This window comes from Trachemys scripta, chromosome 11 (assembly GCF_013100865.1).
Source record: "Trachemys scripta elegans isolate TJP31775 chromosome 11, CAS_Tse_1.0, whole genome shotgun sequence".
Classification (NCBI taxonomy): Eukaryota; Metazoa; Chordata; order Testudines; family Emydidae; genus Trachemys; species Trachemys scripta.
Genome location: NC_048308.1, coordinates 53,792,256 through 53,819,219, shown reverse-complemented (window position 1 = coordinate 53,819,219; position 26,964 = coordinate 53,792,256). Strand labels below are relative to the sequence as shown.

Sequence of the window (26,964 nt, the reverse complement as noted above, 5' to 3'; positions counted from 1 at the left end):
GAGTAACTTGATGAAATTCTATGGCCTGTATTATACAGATGGTCAGATTAGATGATTTATGGTCCCTTCTGATCTTAAAATATATTAATCTTACCAGAGTGCTGTGGGAATTATTTAATGTCTGTTCAGTGCTTTGAATGTATTGTTTAGCTTTTTCAACAGGGCTCATTGAGGTTATTAGATAACTGAATCTCCACAGTGAGAGGATATTTCCAGGGGTGAATAAAGACAAAGTAGGATCTAGATCTCACAAAATGTTGCTCTCTAGGAGAGACTGGCATTTTGTCCCCAGTTAGACTTTTCCCCGTGCTCAAGCATTCTTCCTTGTAGTCTTTATACTAGGGCTGTCAAGCAATTAAAATAATTGTGCGATGCCAGCTACAACAGTGTCATGTGATCGCCTGTTCTCACTTTCAGGTGACATTGTAAATAAGAAGCAGGCAGCATTACCTTCTGTAAATGTAAACAAACCTGTTCGTCTTAGAGATTGGCTGAACAAGAAGTAGGACTGAATGGACTTGTAGGCTCTAAAGTTTTACATTATTTTGTTTTTGAGTGCAGTTATGTAACAAAAAAAATCTACATTTTTAAGTTGCACTTTCAGGATAAAGAGATTGCACGACAGTACTTGTATGAGGTGAATTGAAAAATACTATTTTTTTTGTTTATAATTTTTACAGTGCAAATATTTGTAATAAAAAATAATATAAAGTGAGCACTGTACACTTCTGTATTCTGTGATGTAACTGAAATCGATATATTTGAAAATGTAGAAAAACATCCAAAATATTTAATACATTTCAGTTGGTTTTCTGTGGCTTAACAGTGCGATTAATCGCGATTAACTTTTTAAATCGCGATTCAGTTTTTGAGTTAATCATGTGAGTTAACTGCGATTAATTGACAACCCTGCTTTATATTGTCTTCACAAACTAGTCATTTGCAGCCTGGGGTGGGTCCCATGTCTTTCAGCTGTGCAGTTTCTAAGAGCTTGTTACTGAGTGGCAGCATTACAGTGAAAAGGCCATGCTCAGTAGCAGCGAGGGCCGGAGAGGGAAAGTAGGATTCTATCTCTGCAAGGCTGAAGATTTGGGGAAGAAAGGAGTGGGAGAATCACATCTACTCTTGTGGTGAGAATGAAGGGAAAAGTGCTTTCTGCATGGCTCCATGTAGTTTGGAAGTCAAGCTGCCCAGGCCCCATGTTCTGCAAAGAACTAATTGGAAGACCCTAGCAATAGTAGCGCATCTACAATAAGGCTAATATATTCCTCTTGCTAGGCTGTGCTGTTGATGTGTAAGGAGGAGAAAACCAGATCTGGAGGAGATTGAACACCTGTGGTCCAATCTGATGCTCTTGAGCAAATTGTATATAATCCAAACAAACTCTCTTTTCAGTGGTCATGGAGGTTTATTATATGGATAACTGATTTAATCTTGTTTCCGTGATTAACTAATGCAATTTCTTTTCCTAGTACGTTCTCTTGGCTCTATAGCACTTAGAAAAGCAGAAGACATTGACTTCAAGTACCATTTCAATTTCTTCACTGTCAATTTTAATGAGGAGCTGGTTGCACTATATGGTGGTAGTCTGCAAAGACAAACCAGATTTGTGCATGAGTGCATTAAAGTAATTCTTAAGCTGTACAAGGTAAGACGTGAAGTATCCACATGAATAGTATTTTGAGTTTTTTATCCTTTTCTCCTAAAAACTGGGATGGGATTTTTGTTCAGTAGGAAATTGTGGGATGGAAATTTTAAATTGTAATAGATATATTGGCTATTAATTATGTGGTGTAAATTATGTGGATGGGAGAAAAATACTCCTGCTTTAGTCTTGATTTTGTAAACAAATTTTGGATTTTGTGTTTACTCTCATGGTGAGGGCGCCCAAAGCCCTGGATAGTTTTATCATTTTTTTTAAATAAAATATCTTCATTTAATATGTAAACTTCTTTGTAGTAGAAATGCAGTAGGCTCATTTATGTTTCCAGAACTGTTTATTTAAATGTTTAATATAGATTTAGAAAATATTCCTCAGCCTAAAAGCTTATGTGCTGGTCTACTTCCTTAAGGTTTTCAAACATCATAATATCAGCTATATACTGCGGTTTTTGAAGTACAGCACCGCCTACATGCTAACTTTTTCTTGTGATGAGCCTGTGTTTACTTAGTGATTTTGGAAGACCAAAGCATCTAAAATATGGGTCAGTTAGTAACAACTTGTCAAACTATTAAACCAGACTATTTTCTTTGAGCAACATGATTAATTTCAGAGAAAAAATGTAGAACTGTTAACTAAATGATAGGTCAATGTCTAAGGCCTTGTCTAAACTACAAGGGAAATGCGATCTAAGCTACGCAATTTGAGTTACGTGAATAGCTTAGTAGCTTACATCTACTTACCGTGGGGTCCACACTACGCAATGTCGATGGGAGAGCGATCTGCGGTCCATTTAGTGGCACTAGACCCGCTAAATCAACCGCCGGTGCATCGATTGCCGCTTGTCGATCTCCCAGTAAGTGTAGACAAGCCCTATGTTTCATCTGCTTGTTTAAATGAATGTTCTCAAATTCTAACTTTGAGTGATTGCTATTTTCTTTTTCTGAAGGATCAAGAATTTGCTCCAAGCAGTGTTGCAATAGTAGGTCATTCCATGGGTGGTCTTGTTGCAAGAGCATTGCTCACTCTAAAGAATTTTAAGCCTGAATTCATAAACCTCCTCATTACACAAGCCACACCTCATGTTGCACCTGTAATGCCTTTAGACAAATATCTTACTGGTAAGTTTACTTCAGTTAAGTGTTGCATTGGGCACTATGTTTCTTTTTTAATGCTTGTGTGTGTGTGTGTGTGTGTGTGTGTGAGAGAGAGAGAGAGAGAATCTGCTGCATTACTGTGGCCTGAAAACACATTGTTATGGAAAAAGAGAGATGCTCTAATCTTCTACTCTCTTTCTCCTATTTGACAGAACTGGGACACTAAAAGAATATCAGTTTATATCACATAAATATCAAAATATTGTCTTTCAGCTTTTAACTTGACTTTTGGTGTAGTGGGAGGAGCACTTAATTTCCAGCATTTTACACAGAAAATAGAAGCAATTTGGAACCTTGTAAATTACACCTCAAAGTGATTTCCTGTTTTCCCCCATGAGCAAATGCTTATTTGTGTTAAACCTTCATATTCAAAATCATCTTCTCTTCTGACCGAATACCTAGTTATTTTGTTACTTTTTTTGTAATTTGGCAAGTTTCATCCTGCCCACTCAGTGAACTAAAAGGTATTTGGGTGGGGTGGTGAGAATATTAAATACAATTATTGGTCTTAATTGAGATTAAATGTTTGAAGATGGCATAAAACATACAAATCTGCAGAGCCCAAAAGGAGAAAAGAATTACTGTATTGACATTATATCAATACTCTACAATATTTTAATTTTTATGAAGTTAGACTTGATAAGAATGCACATTTCAAAAGTTATGAATCTGTACTGTGCATCGGGTGACCAGGTGTCCAGTTTTCGACCGGAACACCTGATTGAAAAGGGACCCTGGCGGCTCCGGTCAACACTTTCAACCGGGCCATTAAAAGTCCAGTCGGTGGTGCTGCTAGACCCTACCTGTCCTGGCTCCGAGGTGCACCCTGGACGTGGCCAGCAGATCCAGCTTAGGTGGGGGGCCCACAGGGCTCTGCGCGCTTCCCTGCCCCGAGCACCGGCTCCACACTCCCATTGGCCAGGAACTGTGGACCGCTGAGGGAGGGGGAATGTAGTGAGTGGGGGGGCAGGGCCTCGGGGAAGGGGCAAGGCCTCAGGGAAGGGGCAGGGCTAGAGTGTTTGGTTTTGTGCGATTAGAAAGTTGGCAACCCTAACTGTGCAGTAGTACAAGTGAAAAAATTCTCTATTTTATTGTGCTGCTATATGTAGAATTTTTTGTGTTCTATCTTTTTGTTTTTGTTTTCTGGCAGCTAAGCATGGGTGATTCCTATCCCCTTGATTTTGTAACTGCTGCCTTTCTATTAATTTCTCCTTCTACTGTTGACTTATATCACAAATGCATACTTCCATTTGGCCTTCCTTATCGATCACTGTTACAATACTATGTATGGGCCATTACAGGGTTTTGTTGTGTGTTGTGGTTGATGTCTTGACCTTTCTCGGCATGAGACTAAATATTTGGAAGTGCATCTTAGCTGGTGTAAAAAAGCATAGTTGCATCTGACTTGCCTCATCACCCCTGCATTGGGTACAGAAATACAGTATTGTTTTCTAACACAAGACTCAAAAATGGGAATGGAAAATTGACTGCTGGGTAGGCTGCCAGCATAGCTCACAAAAAACTTTCTTACTAAATGCTGTGAAAAAATTTCCACTGTTTCTTTGTATAAAGTGAATTTTAATCTATTTTCAATTTTTTAAAAGATTTTTATACAGCTGTAAACAATCATTGGATTTTAAAAGCCCAAGATGTAAGAAATCTAACTACACTTTCTGTGGCGGGAGGATTCCGAGATTACCAAGTTCGTTCAGGACTCGCTTTTCTACCCAGATTAAGTCAACATAGCCGTGCCTTATTTGTTGTGGTAAAAAATTTTTTTAATTGTCTCCTAATGGTATTATGTTAACTGTTTAGGGGCAGTATGTACCTGTGTCTGAATACAGTATGTAAGGCGTAGTATAATAAATTCTTATTGCAGTATTACTAGGTTTGAAAGAACACATCTGATAATGAGATGTGCTGTATACAAATTTCACTTTGGAGCACAAAGGTGAGGTGGAGAAAATATTTCATTTTGCAGTTACTTTTTCCACTCTGTTTCATAAGCCTCAGTTACGGTGGATTTAAAGCAACTTGCATCACTAGTAATAAATAACTGGAAATTTGTTTTTTCTTTAACCTGTTTTGTAACAGAACTCAGCTGGCTAGTAACTAAGAGCATAATCAAAGGGTAGTATTGGACAATGTTTATTTTCAACAAAGGCTTTTCATGTGCTGTTTCATAGTGGTGGTCTTGTATACATACGCTGAGCAAAGGGTACCAGAGGTTTACAACCTGTATATTGAAGAATGGTACATGGCAACTTTGTAATGCTGATAACGCCCAGATTTATATTTCTGTCTCCACCAACCCTATTGGAGGTATGGAGAGATTTACCTGGGCTCAAATGGAAATTTGGGTGTTGGCTAGTGACTTGAAACTCAACCCAGACAAGTGAATTATTTCCCTATTGCTGTTTACCCCATGCTATAATGATTACATTGAAAGTTTGAAATAATCCCTGTCTGTTGAGAGGTGCTTGCCATTCATTTTAAGGTTTGCAGCCTGTGAATCTTGTTGAATTCCTACCTGATTCTGAGTATCCAGGTGGTAGCAGTAGTCAAGAGTATCATCTTTTTTCGGTAATAAATTTGCATAATTTTAGTTTTGGTGCAGAGTTCACAGTGGTGATCTATGTCTTTCTCACCTCAAAGCTGAGCTATTACAAAATGTTCTAGGTGAGACATTATCTTCATGTTATTAGGGAACTGCAGTTGGTGCAGAACATAAAGGCACTTAACTGGCATTTCACTCAAATAACATATTGCAACTCTGCTCCATGATCTTCCATGGCTATCAGTTGACTTTCGGTTGAAATTTACGATGTTAGTTTTAACCTGCAAAGCCCTAAATGGGATATTGCCTTTTACAAGTCCAACTCTCCCCCCCCAGAGTGGTAGGACAGAAATTGTGATGCTCTAAGGCTAAAAGGTTAAATGGTTGGAATGTACAGTCGATAAATATTCTTTGTAGGTGGGAGGTATGGGTGTGTGTGTCTTGGTTCTGTTATGTTCCATCTGGTACTGTATCCCCCTCTGTTCCACCCTGGATCTGTCAGAGTCCAGAATTGGTGACATTCAGGCTACAGTGCAAGACTCTCCTACTTTCCCAGGTTTTGGATGTGGCTGCAGATGGCTGATGTATAGTTGGGAACAAGGGATAATAGAATCAATTTAAATAAGTTGAGAAATCTTCTTCTTTTTTCATTAAAGGAAGTGAACCTTAGCTTTGGGGGAAATTATATAGTTTTCTTAAAAAAAAAAAAAAAAGAAAAAAAAAAAATAACCATGAGAATTCAAAGTGTGTTCCTGAAGTGATAAGGTTTTTCCCCCAGCTTTATCTTAAGGCTAACCAAGCTTTCGTTTGATAAATGTATAAAAGCCCATCTTATTAATAAATATTCAGACATAAATCTCAAATAATTTTTCAAATTTATAATGTTTAAATATTGAACCCCCCCAAAAGCTAATGCATTTCTTTCTCCCTCAAACAGAGCTCAGCAGTGCCTAGAACTTGGGCCTCAACAGATCACCTCTCTATAGTATGGTAAGCAAATAGAACAAAGAAGTTAGGTAATTGACATGACCTCTTTCTCCATCCCTTACCTTCATCACCTTTTATAAATTCATTTAATTTCAGAGTGTAATATTCTGAAAACATCTAGCCCATACCTTTTTTTGTTGTTGCATTTTTAAATATAGTGTTCCTCCTTATGTTTTGTTCTAGGTGTAAAGAATTGATCTTGGCAACCATTAGGGCACTTTTTGATCTTATTGATGAAACCACCAAACAGGTCTGTAGTTCCCATCTCCTGAATGCCCCACAAATACTGGGAGGAAGGTGGGGATTTTCTCCCCCCAACAAAGTGATGTTTTAGCTACCATTGTAATAGTCAGGGACAAATACTTTATATTACTTTCTGATAATTTTGTATCATGTTGAAAAAATTGCTGGCTTTTTGATGTCTAGTGCTCCAGAATCTTGTGTTTTGGGTTCTGTGAAGAATGTGACAATGGTTGAGTTTTTGCTGCTGGCTGAGTCGATGAGTTAATTATAGCCGGGGTAAAATCCTGACCTTCTCACTGTGATAGAATGGGTTAAACAGGCCTGGGACCTTGTGAGTCTGAACAAATCTGTTCAGCTGTACTGTGACTAGGTATACAAATTTGCTAACGTATAGTGTCCTGTTGCAAATTATTTTAACAAAACAAAAACCCTCTATGTAAATTTGGAATGCTTCTTAGGGGAAACCAAAGGAAAAGCTGATGAGTTTACTACTTTTCTTCGCTTTCTTCCTATTTATTTCTTCTTTTTACTCCCGCTGTCTCGTTTTTCTTTTCTACCTGCTTAAGTGTTATGTTGCATGTTACTGTTTGAAAAACTATTTGAAGAACCTTTCGCCATATTTCATCTTATTCCTGAACCTTTGTGTAATTTTACAGCAATAAAAATGAAGAACTGGGAATAAGGCTGAGAGGTTGGGTCATTCTTTGAGAGCCTCACTGGTCTCTGAAGCTTGTTCAGTTGGATATAGGGAAGTTGACTGGTCTATTGGGGGTAAAAATTTTCAGAACTCATTGGGGATGGTCATAATACTTAGAAATTGCAAAGCTATATTTGCAGGAAGTAGGAGGAAACTTACTTTGGGAGGTTGATTTTTTTAAAAAAGAAATGGCATAGGTTTGAAGCTACTCAGACATGTGAAGTGTATGAGTTGGGCCCAGGAAGTTGGATTAATGGGCGCAAGCAAGTGAATCAGTTATAGGTAAGGCTGTGATACTGTCACACAGATTCCGTGACTTTCTGCAACCTCTGACTTTCGCAGATGCAATGGCCAGTGTGGCTGATCCCAGGGCCTCCAGAGCAGCTGGCCCCAGGTACCCTGCAGCCAGCTGCACCGGGCGCTGCTCAGCTGGCCCCAGGTACCCTGCAGGGCCGCCAGGATGGCTGGCCCTGAGGAGCACCCAAGCGGCGGTCCGGGGGCAGCCCTGGGGCCAGCTGCTCCAACCACTGGTCGGGCAGCCCGGGGCAGCTCCCCTGGGGAGTGCCCCAGGGAGCGCCCAAGCAGCGGTCCCCAGGGTCTTGGAGACAGTGTAGGGGCTAGCCTTCGGCCCCTGGGCCCCCACAGAGGTGGTGTCCTGAGGACCCCCAGAGCAGTATTGCCTGGGGCGCCAGGAACTGCTAAGTTCTTCTTCGAGTGCTTGCTCATATCTATTCCAATTAGGTGTGCACGCGCGCTGTGTGCACAGATATCGGAAACGTTTTCCCTACCAGCTACCCGTCAGACCGGTTGTGGAGCCCCCTGGAGTGGCGCCGATATGGTGCTGTATATATGACCCTGCCGGCCCGACCCCCCACTTCAATTCCTTCTTACCGCCTGTGACAGTTGTTGAACAGTGGTCTCTTGTTATCAAGTGCTCCACTACTCCCTAGCTATCTCTTATCTCTGTATATAGATATTCTATCCGCTTCTGTTCTACCCCGCCCTCCCACCCTCCTTGCCCGTCACTCTTCAGGGACTCCTCTCGTGAGCAACTTCTTATTCAAGAAGTGCAGGCACTCCTCGCCCTAGAAGCAGTGGAGGAGGTGCCTCGGGAGCTCAGGGGCAAGGGTTTCTCCTCACGTTACTTCCTCGTCCCCAAGGCAAAAGGAGGCCTAAGGACCATTCTGGACCTCAGGGACTTAACCAAACATATTGTCAACTTGAAGTTCCGCATGGTCTCCTTGGCTGCGATCATTCCCTCACTGGATCCGGGAGACTGCTACGCTGCCCTCCCTATGAAAGACGCATACTTTCAGATTTCCATCACCCCGTCCCACAGATGTTTTTTCCGTTTCGTGGTTCAGTTCACAGCCCTCCTGTTCAGCCTGTGCACAGCCCCTCTTGTCTTCACCAAATGTATGGCGGTCGTGGCAGCTTTTCTTCGCTGACATCACATACACATCTACCCGTATCTAGACGACTGGCTCATACGGGGCCGATCTCGCCAGCAAGTTCAGTCTCAGGTGCAGATGGTCACAGATGTGTTCGACCGCTTGGGCATCATGTTGAATGTCTGTTCTCACCCCAACTCGAACAATAGAGTTTATCGGGGCAGTCCTGGATGCAAACCAAGTGAGAGCGTTCCTCCCAGAGGCCCAACCTCTGACTCTTGAGAACATAATCACCGACCTTTGCAGATTCCCCATTACCACAGCGAGGCAGTGTCTCAAGTTACTGGGGCACATGGCATCCTGCACCTAAGTGCTGCAACACGCCAGACTGAGGCTCAGGCCCCTACAGACGTGGTTGGCGTCTGTGTATCCTGGACATGGTGCTCACAGTCCCAAGCCATACTCTCGATTCCCTGCATTGGTGGCTGGACCCCCACATGATAGGGGCTGGGGTTCGGTTCCTCCCTCCTCAGCCCACTCTGAGCCTGGTAATGGACGCATCTGCGCTGGGATGGGGGGCACACCTCAGGAGCCTGACAATGCAGGGTTTATGGCAGGTAGAAGAACTAACCCTGCATATCAATATCAAGGAACTCAGGGCGATCCGCCTCGCGTGCCAAGCGTTCCTGTCCCGCCTACAGGGCCGTTGTGTAGCAGAATTGACAGACAACACCACAGCCATGTTTTATCTGAACAAACAAGGCGGAGCCCGGTCGTTTCCCCTTTGCCAGGAAGCCCTTCTGCTTTGGGAATTCTGTTTAGCCCACTCCATCCTTCTTCAAGCTTCATACCTGCCGGGTGTTCAAAATGTACTGGCGGACAGCTTGAGCAGATGTTTCCTTATGCATGTATGGTCGATGCATCCGGACATCATCCACTCCATTTTCCGCAGCTGGAGGTTTCCCTGAATCAATCTGTTCGCTTTGCGGACCAACAGGAAATGCCCAGCCTTCTGTTCCTTCCGGGGTCACAGCCTGGGCTCGATCGTGGATGCCTTCCTGATCCCGTGGTCCGGCCAATGGCTTTACACCTTTCTGCCATTTCCTCAGGTCCACAAGATCCACAGGGACAAGGTGGACGTCATACTGGTGGTGCCAGCTTGGCCTTGCCAGTGTTGGTACCCCACTCTCTTGGATCTGTCGATCCAGGTCCCCATTTCGAGCTGCTGGCTTCCTGCTCACTCCTCTACCTCCCCTGGAAGGTTGCCTTCCTAGTGGCCATTACCTCAGCACGATGGGTTTCCAAGCTACGGGCTGTCATGTGTGAACCACCTTATACCATTTTCCATAAGGATAAAGTTCAGCTGAGGCCTCATCCAGCTTTCCTACCAAAAGTTGTATCCCATTTCCATGTCAGCCAGGACATCTTCCTGCCAGTTTTCTACCCAAAACCACATGCCGACCTTCAAGAACAACAGCTGCGTTCACCGGATGTCAGAAGGGTGCTCGCCTTCTACATAGACCGGACAAAGCCATTCCGCAAGACAACCCAGTTGTTCGTCACCATCGCCGAACGAATGAAAGGTGCACCGGTTTCCTCCCAGCGAATATCTTCATGGATCACCGCGTGTTTCCGCACTTGTTATAACCTGGCAAATGTCCCTCCGCCTGCTGTTACGGTTCATTACACGAGGGCTCAGGCCTCATCAGCAGCCTTCTTGGCAGACGTACCCCTCCAGGAAATCTACAGGGCTGCCACATGGGCCTCGGTGCACACCTTCCCATCGCACTACGCCATCGTCCACCAATCTCGTGATGATGCGGCCTTCGGCAGGGCGATTCTTCTGTCTGCAATACTTTGACTCCGACCCCACCTCCGAGGTAAGGCTTGGGAGTCACCTAACTGGAATTGATATGAGCAAGCACTTGAAGAAAAAATAACGGTTACTCACCTTTTCTGTAACTGTTGTTCTTCGAGATGTGTTGCTCATATCTATTCCATTTCCCCCCCCCCCCACCTTCCCCTTTGTCGGAGTAGCCAGCAAGAAGGAACTGAAGGGGGCTCAGGCCGGCAGGGTCATATATAGAGCACCATATCGGTGCCATTCCAGGGGGCTCCACAACCGGCCTGACGGGTAGCTGCTAGGGAAAAAGTTTCCGACATCCGGGTACACGGCGCACGTGCACATCTAACTGGAATAGATATGAGCAACACATCTCGAAGAACAACAGTCACAGAAAAGGTGAGTAACTGTTTTTTTTAGTCATGGGTATTCATATAGTGAAAGTCGTGGACAGGTCACTGGCCGTGAATTTTTGTTTATTACCCGTGACCTGTCCATGGCTTTTACTAAAAATACCCGTGACTAAAGCTTAGCCTTAATTTTTCAGGCACCTATAACTAACTTGTTACATGGGTCTGCAATTTATCACATAGATATCACCTTATGGTGCGTGCATGTGTCTGTCTCTGTATTATATTATATAAATATAGCTAAAACTTTTTGGTTTTATGTATATGTAGGTTTAACTTTTTGTATAGTTTGAGCAGTTGCAATTTGCATATAGCAGTAATTGGATATAGATTAATAGAGTATTTTTATTAGCTCCAGTTATTGAATTGAAACTAGAAACCATATTATCCTCTGCCTTTTTGGAGCTCTGACTTTTACTATAAATAAAGCTGTGTTGCTGGCTTAATGTCTTGGTAATTCTTGTAAATCACATAAAATGCTAAGCAGATTATTAACAAGTTGTCTGGTATTTTTAGATCACTGAGGATCCAAAGAAGAGAATGTTAGTATTGAATCATCACTTTGTGAGGCACCCAGCAAAGTTCTTTGAGGAAAATCCTGAAACACTTACTGAACTTAAAGGTATGCAACTCTAATTGCTTTGACCAGGATCCAGGGACACATTTTGTCTAAGAGTTAATCTTCTCACTACCAAATTGCTGAAGCACACTCTCTTTCTTTAGGCACCACTCAAACACCATTTGGAACGCATGGCGACAAACTATGGTCTTGATTCTTGTTTCTAGCTGAACTAGGCTTGGTTGAGGACCATAGTGGGGCAAAGACATGCCACTTCTGTATTTCTTGGTTTCTGGGGAGTAGCAAGGAAACAAAAGTTGTTCCAGTTTAGGCCTGGCTGACTGATCTCCAGCAATCACAGGAGTAGCTGGAGCTCAGACGTTCTGACTATAGCCTTTCCCATGTCCATCCCCTATCCTGGTGGGGGTTGGTATGTATGTGTTGTAAAGCCAATATGCTAATTCTGGCTGCTTGGGGAATTCCTAGGTGCCCAGATGTGCAGATTCAATGGCTCCTTTCCCTTGACAGAGGTGGGCAAAGAGACCCATGCTATAATGAAGAATTGGCTCTTCTCTTGGGTTGGGACGTCTGCAGAATTCCTTATTTGGCATTCTCTGGCTGCTAGGAAGTTAAAAAGGAGGAGCCATGGCTGTAGGGCCCAGGAGTAGATACCAAGGCTTAATTTTGTTGAAATACGCTGGGGGAGATGAATAATATCTTTGCATTTCTTTAGTTTTCATTAATCATTTAGTCAGATATTCCCCCCCCCCCGCCCTCCCTGTTCAATAGCAATTTGGAGTATATTTATGTGCAATTTTTTTCAATTGGATTTTCCTCTCTCCTCATTCCCTTTGACAGTTGGCTAAATTTATCTATGCTGTAATGCCATTAAGTTCAAAGGAGTTACAGTAAGGGTGAATTTGAGTGTGTGTGTTTTGTTTGTCTAATAAACCTGTTTCTATTACTCGTCCCCCTTTCTTTCTGCTCATACTTTCTTCTTGTAGTGAGTCTTCTGCTCCTAATTCTGCTGTCTGAATTTGGGCTTTTTATGTTCCTTCCCTGTGAGACTGAAAGTGTGGTGGGGCAAAGAAAGTATGTTGTGCTGCTATATTTTCAACACTCTCTTGTCTGTATTCAGCCCCCATACTGACGTAGATGCCCACCAGATGCTAATGCTAATTTTCTTTGAGACCTTTTATTTTAGTAGCAGCACTTATTAATACATTTTGCAAGTAATAATAGCATCCCTTGGTTTGGCATGCTGTATAGATAGTTGATTTTAACCATTGTATGCAATTCTGAATAGCAGTTGTGAGTATTGATTACATATTTTAATGTTCCAGTGTCTAACTTCTGGAGATATGAACAAGAAGTTGATTAAGATATGCTTGATTAAAGTAGAATATTTGTGTTTTGTGAAGGTCTGCTGAAGATTATATTATACATCATAGGCAATTCCTGCAGTAACATACAACTAGAATTAAGGTTTTCTTATCACACACAAGTGAGCAAATTAAAGCATATAATTTACTTCTAGGAACTTTGATTTGGATGAAAATCAAATCCTCAAAATGGACCTATACAGTTTACAATGTAAGTAACATTAATTTCTTTTTCTAATTTCAAGTTTGTCATTTCTGTGTTTTTTCTAATAAGCAATATTTTTTCTTTTAAGGAATCTGATGGAAAATATTTCATGTTTCCTCTTTCAAACCACAGAAAAACCTACAGTCATGTCCACTGTCAAAACAGTATGTTGGTGAGAAAATACATATTTTCTGTATTTTTGTAAATCTATCTGTTGTTACCTGATTTTAACTTTATGAAACTGAATTGATGTTTCCATTTAAACAGCTGTATTGAGATAACTTCTCCAGTAATTATTAAATAGAGCCATCTTTTCTACTGTAATCCCAACCTATTATTTGTTTAGGGGTGCATGCCTTTTAGTATTTGTTATTTCTAGTGTGTTCATTATCATAGTATCTGAGTACTGCACATATATACTAAGGCCTGATCTACATGAACAATTAGACAGCGACAAGCTGAGGTGTGAATCCACCCCACACTAGCCTGCTGAGGTCTAACTGTGTGTATGTACCCTGCTGATGCATTAAGAGTTTGTTAGGGTTCTTTAAGATTTTAATGAACTGTTAACACGTGTCAGCACATGGACAGTTAGACTGTGGCAGGCTAGTGTTGGGTGGATTCACACCTCAGCTTGCTGTGGTCTAATTGTTCAAGTAGACAAGCCCTAAGACTGACTTAGAGTTGCCTATAATAGATTTTGCAGTTCACCACTCCAAACGTCAGCAGTTTAGCAACTGTTTCTCAATCCCATTCTCTGTTGTCATAATTCAACATGCAAATCATGGTATGAAAATGATCAGCCTTTAGCATAGTTCTGTCTCCTCCATTACTCCATTGCACATTCCATTGACTCCTGGACCCTTTATCTTTGGTTCTCCTGTGTCTAGTCTCTGTTGCTGTTGACTGCACTGTCCTTAAGGTCTGGTGCAGCTGTTTCAATGGTTTGTGAATGGAGAGTAGGTCTTTAATGTAGCAAGGCCCCATCTTATGCCCTCATTCAGGAAAGCATGTGTTTAGGTGACCTTCCTGAATAGAGAGGCTATCCCAAAAATGGGGCTGTAGTAAGGGACTTACCGAGAGCAATATAAATGAACCGGGAGCTAGTAGAGGATATGGAGCACCACCAGTTGATGTGTTCTCAGCCGTTTTTCCTGTTGAGGAGATAGGCTGCTGTGTGCTATACAATTGGAGTTTGTGTTTCTTCCACGTTCAGCCTCAAACATGATGATTTGCAGTAGTTTAACCTCCAGGCAAACACATGGATCACTTCGACTCACCTCCTCATTTGAAAAGAAGGAGTGTAGTTTCTTAACTGGAGGTGGAAGAATGCATTTCTCACCATTGTTACTACATAGGTATTCGAGATTAGTGAAGAGTCCACTAAGACTCCAGGATTTCATACGACCTTGGTGAATGGAGGGTAGATGCCTTTAGTGGAAGGAGAAGTCAGTGTCTTGGTTAGCTCCTATAATTGTTCCCCCTTCCCACCGGCATCACTTCAGACTTACCTGAATCCCTGCCTGGCTTCCTGCTAGCTCAGTTAGTGGGCTTCCAGGGTCCATGGCTCTGGGGCAGCCCAGACATAAAACCTACCCCATGGCTGAGGACCAAGGGCTTCTAGGTGCCCTGCTGTGGAGCTAGGAGCCTGAAAGCCCTTGGAGACCTAGGTATAGCTGGAGCCTGCTCCCTGCTGCAGAGCCAGGAACCTGGAAGCTGTGGAAACACTGGGAGACCCAGCTTGAGGTGTGGTTTTCAAGGCTGCTAGTCCATGGAATCAGGCACCGAAAGCCTTTGGCTCCCATGCCTAGAGGCTCCTGGCTCAGTCATGGTCCCCAGGGCTTCTAGGCTCCCAGGCTTCTGGGAGCCTTCTGCCCTGGGAGCTGCAACTGAGCCAGGGGCCTCAAAATTTGGGCTCCCAAGTTCGATTTCATTTCAAAAAAATTTTAAACAAAATATTTTGATTATTTTAATGATTTTTTTTTTTCAGATGTTCCCTTCTGTGGGAAATTTTGGAAATTCTACTTTTTGTTCCAAAACGGAACACTGTCGTGCACCTTCCTCCTCCTCCTCCTCTTCCCTTCCCCTCCCCCCCCCCCCCCCCCCCCCCCCAAATATTGGCTTTTTCTGCAAAATAGAAATTCTGGCTTTTGATCAGCTTTAGTCATTAGCAATGTTGTATCTGATTCTTGCATCAGAATAGAATTTGCTTTATAAGATGTAAAATAACTGAAGTTCTTTAAATCAGACACAACATTGCTTGGTAAGAATATAAATTTTACTTGGGCTGCTTGGGTATTTTGGACAAGGCTTAATTTCTAACTAAACTGAATTTTTCATCATTATAAGGTATACAATTGCTTACAGGATTTTGACAAAACAATTGCTGATTGTCAAAAATTATTTATGGTTTGTAGTATAACTACAGTACATCTTCAGTAGTTGTTTTTCATAACAGTCCTTAAATTAGAATTGTTGATTACACAAGTATATAAATAATACTTTAGTTTTGTACAGCCCCTGTCATCATCATCTTATCTGAAGATCTATTGTTTTCCAAATACTTTACTTTCAATTTGCTTGTGAGGAATATATAGGGAACACTTTTGCCACCTGTGGAATGCACAGCAGTCGGTTAATAATAATACAGTATTTACACAACAGTTTGGGACAAGAAATGAAGATCACCACCACATTCTGTTTGAGGGATTTAGGTAGGCACAATATAACTACCCAGACACTGGAATTACCACCCTATCTCTTGAGAAGTCTCAAAGAACTCTTCTAAACATTTCAATTTTGTTTTTCATAAGAAATAATAAGTGTTCTAGACTGCAATATCTTCTGTTCATTTTCATGGTTAGCAAAAACGACAAAAGGAAATTATTAAACATATTTCTTGTCTAGCCAAAGATTCTCATTCTTGTATTTAAGTTGTTCATTCTACTTCATCTCATAATCATAATTCTGAGTTTGTGGTATCTAGCCTCTTGGCAGCTGACATGATGTCATTAACACTCTACAGGATCAAGAAAAACAGATGGTGAATCTTACTGATTACAAATAAATAGCTAGGGAAACAGGAGATGAATCATACTTCATAAATAACTGCATTTTTGTGTTTTGATTGTGTGTGTAAAGTTCCTCTTAGGAGTACTTGGTGGTTATAGTGAGGGCCACTATAGAAATGTGTGATAGATAAGGATAGGGAAATGAAGACTGAAGTCTGCTCTTTTTAATAGACTTTGATGTATATAAGTATTGAAGGAGGTTTAGAACAGTGGGTGATGTCTGATGAGGTGTCACAGTTAGGCAGGTATAAATTAAGAGTGGATTATCAACACTAACTCTAAATTTTTTTGGAGTGAAGTTTAATATTTTTATATATAAACTCACACTTTTTAAATTTTAAGTAGTAACGCACATTTTCACATGATATTGATTTAACAGGATACAAGTAGCTGGATTTATGGCTGTTCAGACAATAGTTCATCTATGTGGTGAGTATAAAGGCTTCTTGTAATTTATTTAAATAGTTACTATAAGATCAATTTTGGGCATTCAGTCTTGTAACACAGAGCAATTTAGGAGGAAGAACTATAGGGATTTAAGAAGGATTACTGCTGTTAAAATTCATTATTATCTGGTATAATGTACAATCAGCTTTCTTAACAGTTAAATAAATTCAAAGCAATAATAAGTGACCTAGTATTTAAAGAAAAAATATAACTCTCTTAACTTTTATGACAGTGTAACTTGTTTTGTCCCTGACTTATATGTAATATCATTTTAATAAGTCCTCTGTCATGGGACTGTATCCGTTGTATGCAAAGGATGGACTGAATGATCATCTTCTGTAAATACTACTATGAATTTATTGTCACTTGAGGACATTTAGAAATAGATGTGCTTGTTTTAGCAACTTTATTTTAGCAAATTAGATTGTCCGGTTTAATTGATAAATTTTGGAATTTGTAATGAATTCAGGCAAAGTGAAACTATTTTTAGGGCCAGATTCACTAGCCTTTTAAAATCTGCTTTGTTGCACTCCAACTGCTCAGAGCTGTCTTAAAGCAAATTTAATCTACTGCTTGGGTTGGGGGAATCCCCATTTGGCATAGGTCAGTGTAGTGGTCCTATGCCTTTGTGTTCTGGCCCAGAAGTAAGGGAGCATGGCCAGGGTGCTTGTATGACCACCTGGTACCTAGGTGTTATAATTGCCCTGCTTTGGATTAGGAACCACTAAGGTGTCTTTATAACCCTTTGCACACCCTCTGCATCAAGCTCTGCCAGTACAGGGAGTTGGGGCCATTAAATCTAATTAAATATAGTATCTTTTTTTAATTGTGAGTTAAGTCCATTTAGTCAAACAGCACCATTTAAAGGGATCTGCAACAGTTTCAAACGTGGCTGTGGATTCTCAATCACTGACTATTTTTAAATCAAAATTGGATGGTCTTCTAAAAGATTTTCTCCAGGAATTAGTTTAGGAAAGTTTTATGGCCTGTGGTTTACAAGAGGTCATACTAGATGATGACAGTGGTGCCTTCTGGCCTTGGTATCTATTAATCTTGTTCTTAAAGTGCATTTTTTGTGAAATGTCTCAGATTTTGTTTAAAATATGTATAACTGACCTAAAGTAAATTCATTAACAGATAATCATTAATCCAATATCCGCTTTGAACTGCCACCTGAAAGGTTTGCACTAATAGGCAAAGCTGATGTTGCATATGATACACTTTTATAAGTTCCCTTAAGCTGAGAGAGCAGTGGATGCTTTTACTTACTGTGCATTACTTCAGTACAAATGCAGATATCAGTTCATTAAGTGTTTTCATTATGCTTCAAAAAGTTGAGGCTAATAACAGCCAGATCTTGTGAATGCCGCGATATTGATAGCTATACAGCTCTGTCTGAAATCAGATTTGCAATATCTCTGCTATTTGAGTTGTAAATTACTTTAGATTGCTAAATTATAATGTTTGGTATATGGACAATTGTTCAGGTAACTATAGTTAAGGCTATGTTTTAGTCACTGGTACTTTTACTAAAAGTCATGGATAGGTCACAGGCAGTAAACAAAAATTCACAGCCCGTGACTTGTCCATGACTTTTACTATATACCCCTGACTAAAACTTGGGGAGGAGCCCCTTAGGAGGGCGGCCTTGGGGGTGCCACAGGTGCTGGGGAGGGGGGTGTAGCCCGGGGGTGCAGCGCTGTGGGTGCTGAGGAGAGGGGCGCCGTGGGTGCTGGGGAGGGGGGTGTTGGTGGGTCTGTGGCATACTCCCTACCCAGCTCCTGGAAAGTGGCGACCCTAGTTCCATGTGTTGCCTCCGCTCTGTCCTAAGCCCCAGTTCTGTAGCTCCCATTGGCTGGGAACCGCGGTCAATGGGAGCTGCGGGGATGGTGCCTGTGGGTGGAGGCAGCACATGGAACTAGGAGCTGAGGGAGGGGAGTTGCTGTCGCCCTTCTGGGGACCCCCTACCCCCCAGGTAAGCACCATCCATCTCCCCCACCCCAAGGCCCCCCACACCCAGACTCCTGCTGCTGGGGAGTGAGGTGGGGGGCTGAGACTGCCCCAGCAGTGGCTGGTGTACCTGGCCTAGAGGGTGTACGAGCCGCTCAGGCAGCTCCCGTGACAGAATCCGTGACCTCCATGACAAATACGGAGCCTTAATTATAGTAGACTTAGATCTGTGTCCTGTTTTTAACCTTGTGCATTTCTATAGAGGTAGAGAAAGGCTGGTGCATTAATAATACACTGTTACTGCCTACCTCCTTTCATAATGAATATATGCATTTTGTATATTTGCACTTTAAAGTATTTTAACTTTTACAGCCTGGAAGGTTTTGATTTATCCTGGAAAGCTGAGTTACTGCCAACTGTTAAGGTAAATTGTACTATATGTTGTTTTGTTGCAACAAAATAGAGGGAGCATTTACGTGAAGAGGTTTTGTGTGGGTTTATGAATAATTTAATACATTCACATGTTGTATAGAATTGATATGATTTCTAAGCCAGGTTTCCTCTTGGGATATATGCTACTGGGGGAGTGGGAAACATCTTAATTAAAAATTCAGCTTCTTCCCCATTTTTGAGGGTATATGAAAGTGATATTTATTCCATATCAATGACTTGGTTTTCAGAAGTCCAGCAAGAAAGTTGAAGTTTTCAAAAGGCTAATTCATTGATAAGCCTACAGAAAACTTAAAAGAACATTGTAGTTTACTAAAACTACACCAATAAAATTGTGTTTAAAAAATCATCTTGGGTTTATAATCAAAGGAAACAAATAGACTCTAAATTGTGTTTGAGTTGTTATAGAATGCAACTTGACTTCTCTGTTACTGTTGGCAAAGTCAGTACCTTCTTCTATCATTCTACTCTTAGGAGATTTTCCTTCACTCCCTTTCTTATAGCAGAAGGCTCAGCATGTATTTTATATCTTGTAGACTTTGTATAGTTCTCCTCTATTGGCAGACATTTTCTTTCACTTCTAAAGTTGATAGTAGTTTGCAGCCACATAAATAAAGACAGCAACAGAGTTCAAACAGACTGAATATTGTGTGATATGCGATCGTTAATGAAACTTCAATGGTACACATTCATCATAGCAGGAGAATATTTATTTAAGTTAATAATCCATGGGGAGTGACAGTACATGAACAGTGGTAGTTATAGTAATCCATTTCTCAACTGCTATCCAAATATATGCAATTTAAGGAATTCATAATTCCTTCAGCGCCTACTGTATCTGAAATCTGTAACTGGAAATTCATAATAAAATGTTTTACCTGTAGCTTTTTAATGGGAGCAGGATTGGGCCATCTCTAAAAAGTTGTGTACAGTCTTCCAACATTTGTATTAAACTTCAGTAGAGTACGTGATATGGTGCACAGTGTAGTTCACTATAGTACACAGCACTCTTTTAATGCAGGACACTTACATATGAACTGTGTTTTTTTCCTTAATTGTAACTGCTATTATTTGTGAAGCTTACAATGATTACAAGTGTTCACATTTAGGTGTGAGATTCTGTGATGTACCTTCAAGAGGCACGGCACAGAACTCAGTGCCAGCAGTGTGTGGGGTGTGCTGGTAGCTCTAAGTCTCCTTTTGAGCACTCTCAGTCATCTGTAGGGCTGGAGCAGGACCTGGCATAATTTAGACAGCCCTGGGAGCCTTTCTCAGTGTCAGCAACCTCCTGCATTGCTTCTTGGAATCTCAGTAGCACTGTGGGCTCTAGCCCTGCCCTGGCATACCCCCTTAATACCAGGGCTTGCAAGTTTCTCCCCTGGCCAGATATCAGGTTTTTAGGTCCCCTTACCCCACATAAAAGAGCTGGAGTAGGAGTGAGGCTCTCACCTGAGGTTTTTAACTGAACCAAACTATACTTTTACTGTAAGTAATTTTTGTTTTCCTGTTTTAGGTTGTAACTCTGAAACTCCAGGAATATCCTTCTTTGACCAATCTTGTAGTTTATGTTCCAGCTATTAATGGCAATAAGGTAACAAAGATGAGACTTTAAAACACTTTATTCAGCATCTGTTAAAGACAACCGAATACTATATTTTGTCATTATTGGTTGCAAGGAAAATGTATTAAATATGGAGAATTGCACTAAATATCTTTTACAAATTATAGTTTTGTCTTACAGTGTGTGATTCAAAGGTAGATTTTTTTCAACTAATTTAACATCTAGTCTACTGAAAGTAGCTATAATTCCTAACACAAGTTACACATTGTATATTTACTCACAAACACAAATAGAGCAGTGATTTTTGAACTGCTGCTTGTTTGCTTGTGGTTCTAGCTCTATATGTGAAAGAAAATGTAGAATCAAATGAAGTAAAAATCTTAAGTGAATCCACATGTTCCATAGAATCTCTATAGATAGAATTTCATGCTCTAATAAGAATATAACATTAGGGATCTGTTATAGGCCACCTGACCAGGACAGTGATAGTGATGATGAAATGCTAAGGGGAATTAGAGAGGCTATCAAAATTAAGAACTCAATAATAATGGGAGATTTCAATTATCCCCATATTGACTGGGAACTTTTCACTTCAGGACGAAATGCAGAGATAAAATTTATCGATATTTTAAATGACTGCTTCATGGAGCAGCTGGTACGGGAACCCACAAGGGGAGAGGCAACTCTAGATTTAGTCCTGAGTGGAGCGCAGGAGCTGGTCCAAGAGGTAACTATAACAGGACCGCTTGGAAATAGTGACCATAATACAATAGCATTCAACATCCCTGTGGTGGGAAGAACATCTCAACAGCCCAACACTGTGGCATTTAATTTCAAAAGGGAGAACTATGCAAAAATGAGGGGGTTAGTTAAACAGAAGTTAAAAAGTACAGTGACTAAAATGAAATCCTTGCAAGCTGCATGGGTGCTTTTTAAAGACACCATAATAGAGGCCCAACTTCAATGTGTACCCTAAATTAAGAAACACAGTAAAAGAACTAAAAAAAGAGCCACTGTGGCTTAACAACCATGTAAAAGAAGCAGTGAGAGATAAAAAGACTTCCTTTAAAAAGTGGAAGTCAAATCCTAGTGAGGCAAATAGAAAGGAGCATAAGCACTGCCAAATTAAGTGCAAGAATGTAATAAGAAAAGCCAAAAAGGAGTTTGAAGAACGGCAGCCAAAAACTCCAAAGGTAATAACAAAATGTTTTTTAAGTACATCAGATGCAGGAAGCCTGCTAAACAACCGTGGGGCCCCTTGATGATCGAGATACAAAAGGAGCGCTTAAAGATGATAAAGTCATTGCGGAGAAACTAAATGGATTCTTTGCTTCAGTCTTCACGGCTAAGGATGTTAGGGAGATTCCCAAACCTGAGCTGGCTTTTGTAGGTGACAAATCTGAGGAACTTTCACAGATTGAAGTGTCACTAGAGGAGGTTTTGGAATTAATTGATAAACTTAAACATTAACAAGTCACCGGGACCAGAACTCAAATATGAAGTTGCGGAACTATTAACTAAGGTTTGTAACCTGTCCTTTAAATCGGCTTCTGTACTCAATGACTGGAAGTTAGCTAATGTAACACCAATATTTGAAAAGGGCTCTCAAGGTGATCCCGGCAATTACAGACCGGTAAGTCTAACGTCTGTACCGGGCAAATTAGTCGAAACAATAGTTAAGAATAAAATTGTCAGACACATAGAAAAACATAAACTGTTGAGCAGTAGTCAACATGGTTTCTGTAAAGGGAAATCGTGTCTTACTAATCTATTAGAGTTCTTTGAAGGGGTCAACAAACATGTGGAGAAGGGGGATCCAGTGGACATAGCATACTTAGATTTCCAGAAAGCCTTTGACAAGGTCCCTCACCAAAGGCTCTTACGTAAATTAAGCTGTCATGGGATAAAAGGGAAGGTCCTTTCATGGATTGAGAACTGGTTAAAAGACTGAGAACAAAGGGTAGGAATTAATGGTAAAGTCTCAAAATGGAGAGGGGTAACTAGTGGTGTTCCCCAAGGGTCAGTCCTGGGACCAATCCTATTCAACTTATTCATAAATGATCTGGAGAAAGGGGTAAACAGTGAGGTGAAAAAGTTTGCAGATGATTCTAAACTGCTCAAGATAGTTAAGACCAAAGCAGACTGTGACGAACTTCAAAAAGATCTCACAAAACTAAGTGATTGGGCAACAAAATGGCAAATGAAATTTAATGTGGATAAATGTCAAGTAATGCACATTGGGAAAAAATAACCCCAACTATACATACAGTATGATGGGGGCTAATTTAGCTACAAGAAGTCAGGAAAAAGATCTTGGCATCATCGTGGATAGTTCTCTGAAGATGTCCACGCAGTGTGTAGAAGCAGTCAAAAAAGCAAACAGGATGTTAGGAATCATTAAAAAGGGGATAGAGAATAAGACAGAGAATATATTATTGCCCTTATATAAATTGATGGTACGCCCCCATCTCGAATACTGCGTACAGATGTGGTCTCCTCATCTCAAAAAAGATATACTGGCACTAGAAAAGGTTCAGAAAAGGGCAACTAAAATGATTAGGGGTTTGGAACGGGTCCCATATGAGGAGAGTTTAAAGAGGCTAGGACTCTTCAGCTTGGAAAAGAGGAGACTAAGGGGGGATCTGATAGAGGTATATAAAATCATGAGTGATGTGGAGAAAGTGGATAAGGAAAAGTTATTTACTTATTCCCATAATACAAGAACTAGGGGTCACCAAATGAAATTAATAGGCAGCAGGTTTAAAACAAATACAAGGAAGTTCTTCTTCACGCAGTGCACAGTCAACTTGTGGAACTCCTTACCTGAGGAGGTTGTGAAGGCTAGGACTATAACAGAGTTTAAAAGAGAACTGGATAAATTCATGGAGGTTAAGTCCATTAATGACTATTGGCCAGGATGGGTAAGGAATGGTGTCCCTAGCCTCTGTTTGTCAGAGGATGGAGATGGATGGCAGGAGAGAGATCACTTTATCATTGCCTGTTAGGTCCACTCCCTCTGGGGCACCTGGCATTGGTCACTGTCGGTAGACAGGATACTGGGCTAGATGGACCTTTGGTCTGACCCGGTACGGCCGTTCTTATGTTCTCTCTTCCTTCTGTTTATCTGCTTATATTTAAGACAGCTCAATATACATTAATACTTTCCTAGTACTACGTTTTCATGTAAGCAGCTGCATTAGCTGTGACACAAATGTTTTAGTGATTGAGAATATGATAATAGGTGGTCTGTATTATCATGAATAAGAAGGGAGATTGTTTCATAGAGAGACCATCTTTCTGTTAACTTATAACTTTCAAGCTATAAACAGCTTGAAAACCACTTTTATAAAGGAAAGTGAGAAATACTGATTTTAAGGTGAGGTGAGAGAATAGTTTTAAATGAACTAAATATATTTTATAGATTGTGGACCAGATTCTCAGCTCAGCTCAGTCCATTTGTGCTGCTCCAGGGGCACAAAGCATAGTTAAAGCTGGCATAATTGGCCAGCTAAATATTCTTCTTGTGTGGGAATCCTTGAGGGGCACAGCCTGCCATATACCACCCTCTTGTGCCCAGAATAGGAGGCACTGACTTAGAGATACTAGCTCTCTGGCCATGCCGCAACACGTTGCAGCTGGGTGAAAATCGGAGCAAACTACTCTAAAGCTGTTTTGGCTTGTGCTAGTGGCTGAACCAATGGCTGGCCAGCCACTGTAAGTGAAGCATGGAAATGTGACTTGCAGCAACCTTTGAACGTTGTCGTTTGCCTGGGGTTCTGAAGAGAGTATGGCCAGACTCAATGCTCTAGTTTTATGTTCATTTCAGATCTATGCAATAAAATAATATGTCTATGTTGCAGTTTACTTTGGACTGTGAATTCTTTAAAGAGGATTCCCGAACAGTACAACTTCCTGTAACACATCTTTTTTCTTTTGGTAGGTATAATGCACTGCTCTGGCAAAACTTGAAAACTGCATTTGTTGGCATATTTTGAGTAATAAATTTGACCTTAAAATACTAAAACATTGATCTTTGGGGTGAAGTTCAAAGATAATTTCCTATTAAGCAAGCCTTATTTCACCCTCTTACTATTAGGGATTTCATAAATATTGTATATCAGGTGTACATGTAAAGTGTCTCAACTTCCAAGAAAAACCTTAGATGTAATAAACTTTTCAAGCAAATCAGTCTCTAGTCCTTTACTTTTCTAGATTTACTAATTGGAAATAATATAGGGTTGTCATTTCTACAGGGCTTTCTTCAAGCAAAATTGTATTAAATTCAACTGGTTTAATTTACAATGTACAGCTCCAACACTTTAGCCAGGTAAAAATACTGAATTAAACAAAATTGATATTAACTAACTAGTTCCTTTTGAAATGCAAGTGAATAAATGTTTCTTGGATTTTTGTTTTTGTTTTTTGTTTAGATATACCAAGCTTTTAAAATCTACATTGAGAGCCACTGCCAACCACACAAAGGTAAATTTAATGTTTTCCTGAAGTGCACATAAATGGTTGCAGTAAAATATATTTTTGACAGCTTTTTTTTCTATTGTACATCTGCCTCCCAGCTCTCTTATGTTCCATACTGTAATGTGATTGCTATCAAGTTCTTTACTTTTTATATAATTGTTTTTGCTGTAAAAGTTGCCAGACTGAGAGCTCTGGAGACTGAAATCCTCTGTTCTGTCCAGTGAACAGATAAAATATGGGCAGTGTCTGTACAAGCTTCCCAACCCTGCCAGTGTGCTTCACCTCTCTTTCTAGAAGGGCCATTTGTAAAGGTGAGGGAGTAGTCTGGTCTCCTTAACCATTCCATCCTTGGCCTCTCTGCAAAGAGAGGTGCCACTTATATTAGTGAGCTTTGGTTAGGTTGACACTGTCTGTCAGGATCTGGACTATGAGTTCATAGACTCATGGACTCATAGACTTTAAGGTCAGAAGGGACCATTATGATCATCTGGTCTGACCCCCTGCATGCTGCAGGCCACAAAACCGTCCCTACCCTTCCCTTGACTCTGCTGATGAAGTCCCCAAATCCTGTGTCTTGGTGACTTCAATTGGCAGAGAACCCTCCTGCTAGCGATCCCTGCCCCATGCTGCGGAGGAAGGTGAAAAACCTCCAGGGCCTCAGCCAATCTACCCTGGAGGAAAATTCCTTCCCGACCCCAAATATGGCGATCAGTAAGACCCCGAGCATGTAGGCAAGAGTCTCCAGCCTGACCCTTGTTAGCCATTATACTATTTACCTGCTATTGCTCGGTATTCCTCAGCTAATATGTTTTACCATTAAACCATTCCCTCCATAAACTTATCTAATTTAATCTTAAAACCAGACAGGTCCCTTGCCCCCACCGTTTCCCTCGGAAGGCCATTCCAATATTTCACCCCTCTGACTGTCAGAAACCTTGGTCTAATTTCAAGCCTAAACTTCCCCACTGCCAGTTTATATCCATTCGTTCTCGTGTCCACATTAGTACTAAGCTGGAATAATTCCTCTCCCTCCCTGGTATTTATCCCTCTGATATATTTAAAGAGAGCAATCATATCCCCCCTCAGCCTTCGTTTTGTCAGACTAAACAACCCGAGCTCCTCTAGTCTCCTTTCATACGACAGGTTTTCCATTCCTCTGATCATCCTAGTGGCCCTTCTCTGCACCCGTTCCAATTTGAGTTCATCTTTTTTAAACATGGAAGACCAGAACTGCACACAGTACTCCAAATGAGGTCTCACCAGCGCCTTATACAACGGAAGCAGCACCTCCTTATCCCTACTAGATATACCTCGCCTAATGCATCCCAAGACCGCATTGGCTTTTTTCACCGCCACGTCACATTGTCGACTCATAGTCATCCTCCGGTCTACAAGAACCCCTAGGTCCTTCTCCTCTTCCGTTACTTCTAACCAATGCGTCCCCAGCTTGTAACTAAAATTGTTGTTAGTCATCCCAAAATGCATCACCTTACACTTTTCACTATTAAATTTCATCCTATTTCTGATACTCCAATTCACAAGCTCATTCAAGTCTCCCTGCAGAATATCCCTATCCTCCTCCGAATTGGCAACGCCTCCCACCTTCGTATCATCCGCAAACTTTATCAGTCCACTCCTGCAATTGGTTCCGAGGTCAGTTATAAATAGATTAAATAAAATGGGTCCCAAAACCAAACCCTGAGGAACTCCACTGGTAGCCTCCCTCCAACCTGACAGTTCACCCTTCAATACGACCCGCTGCATTCTCCCCATTAACCAATTCCTTATCCACCTCTGGATTTTCATATCGATCCCCATCTTTTCCAGCTTAACCAATAATTCCTCATGGGGTACAGTCTCAAACGCTTTACTGAGTTCTAGAGTCCTTGTATGGCAAGGGTTTTCAGTTGCTATTGAC

At 41.1% G+C, this 26,964-nt stretch overlaps 1 protein-coding gene across 2 annotated transcripts in view; it reads left to right on the top strand.

Annotated features, from left to right (window-relative positions):
• Positions 1 to 26,964, top strand: part of PGAP1 (post-GPI attachment to proteins inositol deacylase 1) — a 61,028-nt gene that overhangs the window by 13,166 nt on the left and 20,898 nt on the right. For both annotated transcript variants that reach the window (XR_004647722.1, XM_034786278.1), the window contains exons 3-16: positions 1,473 to 1,648; positions 2,610 to 2,781; positions 4,422 to 4,582; positions 6,312 to 6,364; positions 6,545 to 6,611; positions 11,462 to 11,567; positions 13,042 to 13,097; positions 13,180 to 13,263; positions 16,542 to 16,591; positions 18,932 to 18,983; positions 20,523 to 20,600; positions 24,431 to 24,506; positions 24,824 to 24,897; positions 25,001 to 25,052. Coding sequence is in view for 1 of the 2 variants with exons in the window: in XM_034786278.1 (XP_034642169.1) it covers positions 1,473 to 1,648; positions 2,610 to 2,781; positions 4,422 to 4,582; positions 6,312 to 6,364; positions 6,545 to 6,611; positions 11,462 to 11,567; positions 13,042 to 13,097; positions 13,180 to 13,263; positions 16,542 to 16,591; positions 18,932 to 18,983; positions 20,523 to 20,600; positions 24,431 to 24,506; positions 24,824 to 24,897; positions 25,001 to 25,052 (1,257 nt within the window). In the remaining variant the exon portion in view is untranslated. The remainder of the gene's footprint in view (positions 1 to 1,472; positions 1,649 to 2,609; positions 2,782 to 4,421; positions 4,583 to 6,311; positions 6,365 to 6,544; positions 6,612 to 11,461; positions 11,568 to 13,041; positions 13,098 to 13,179; positions 13,264 to 16,541; positions 16,592 to 18,931; positions 18,984 to 20,522; positions 20,601 to 24,430; positions 24,507 to 24,823; positions 24,898 to 25,000; positions 25,053 to 26,964) is intronic.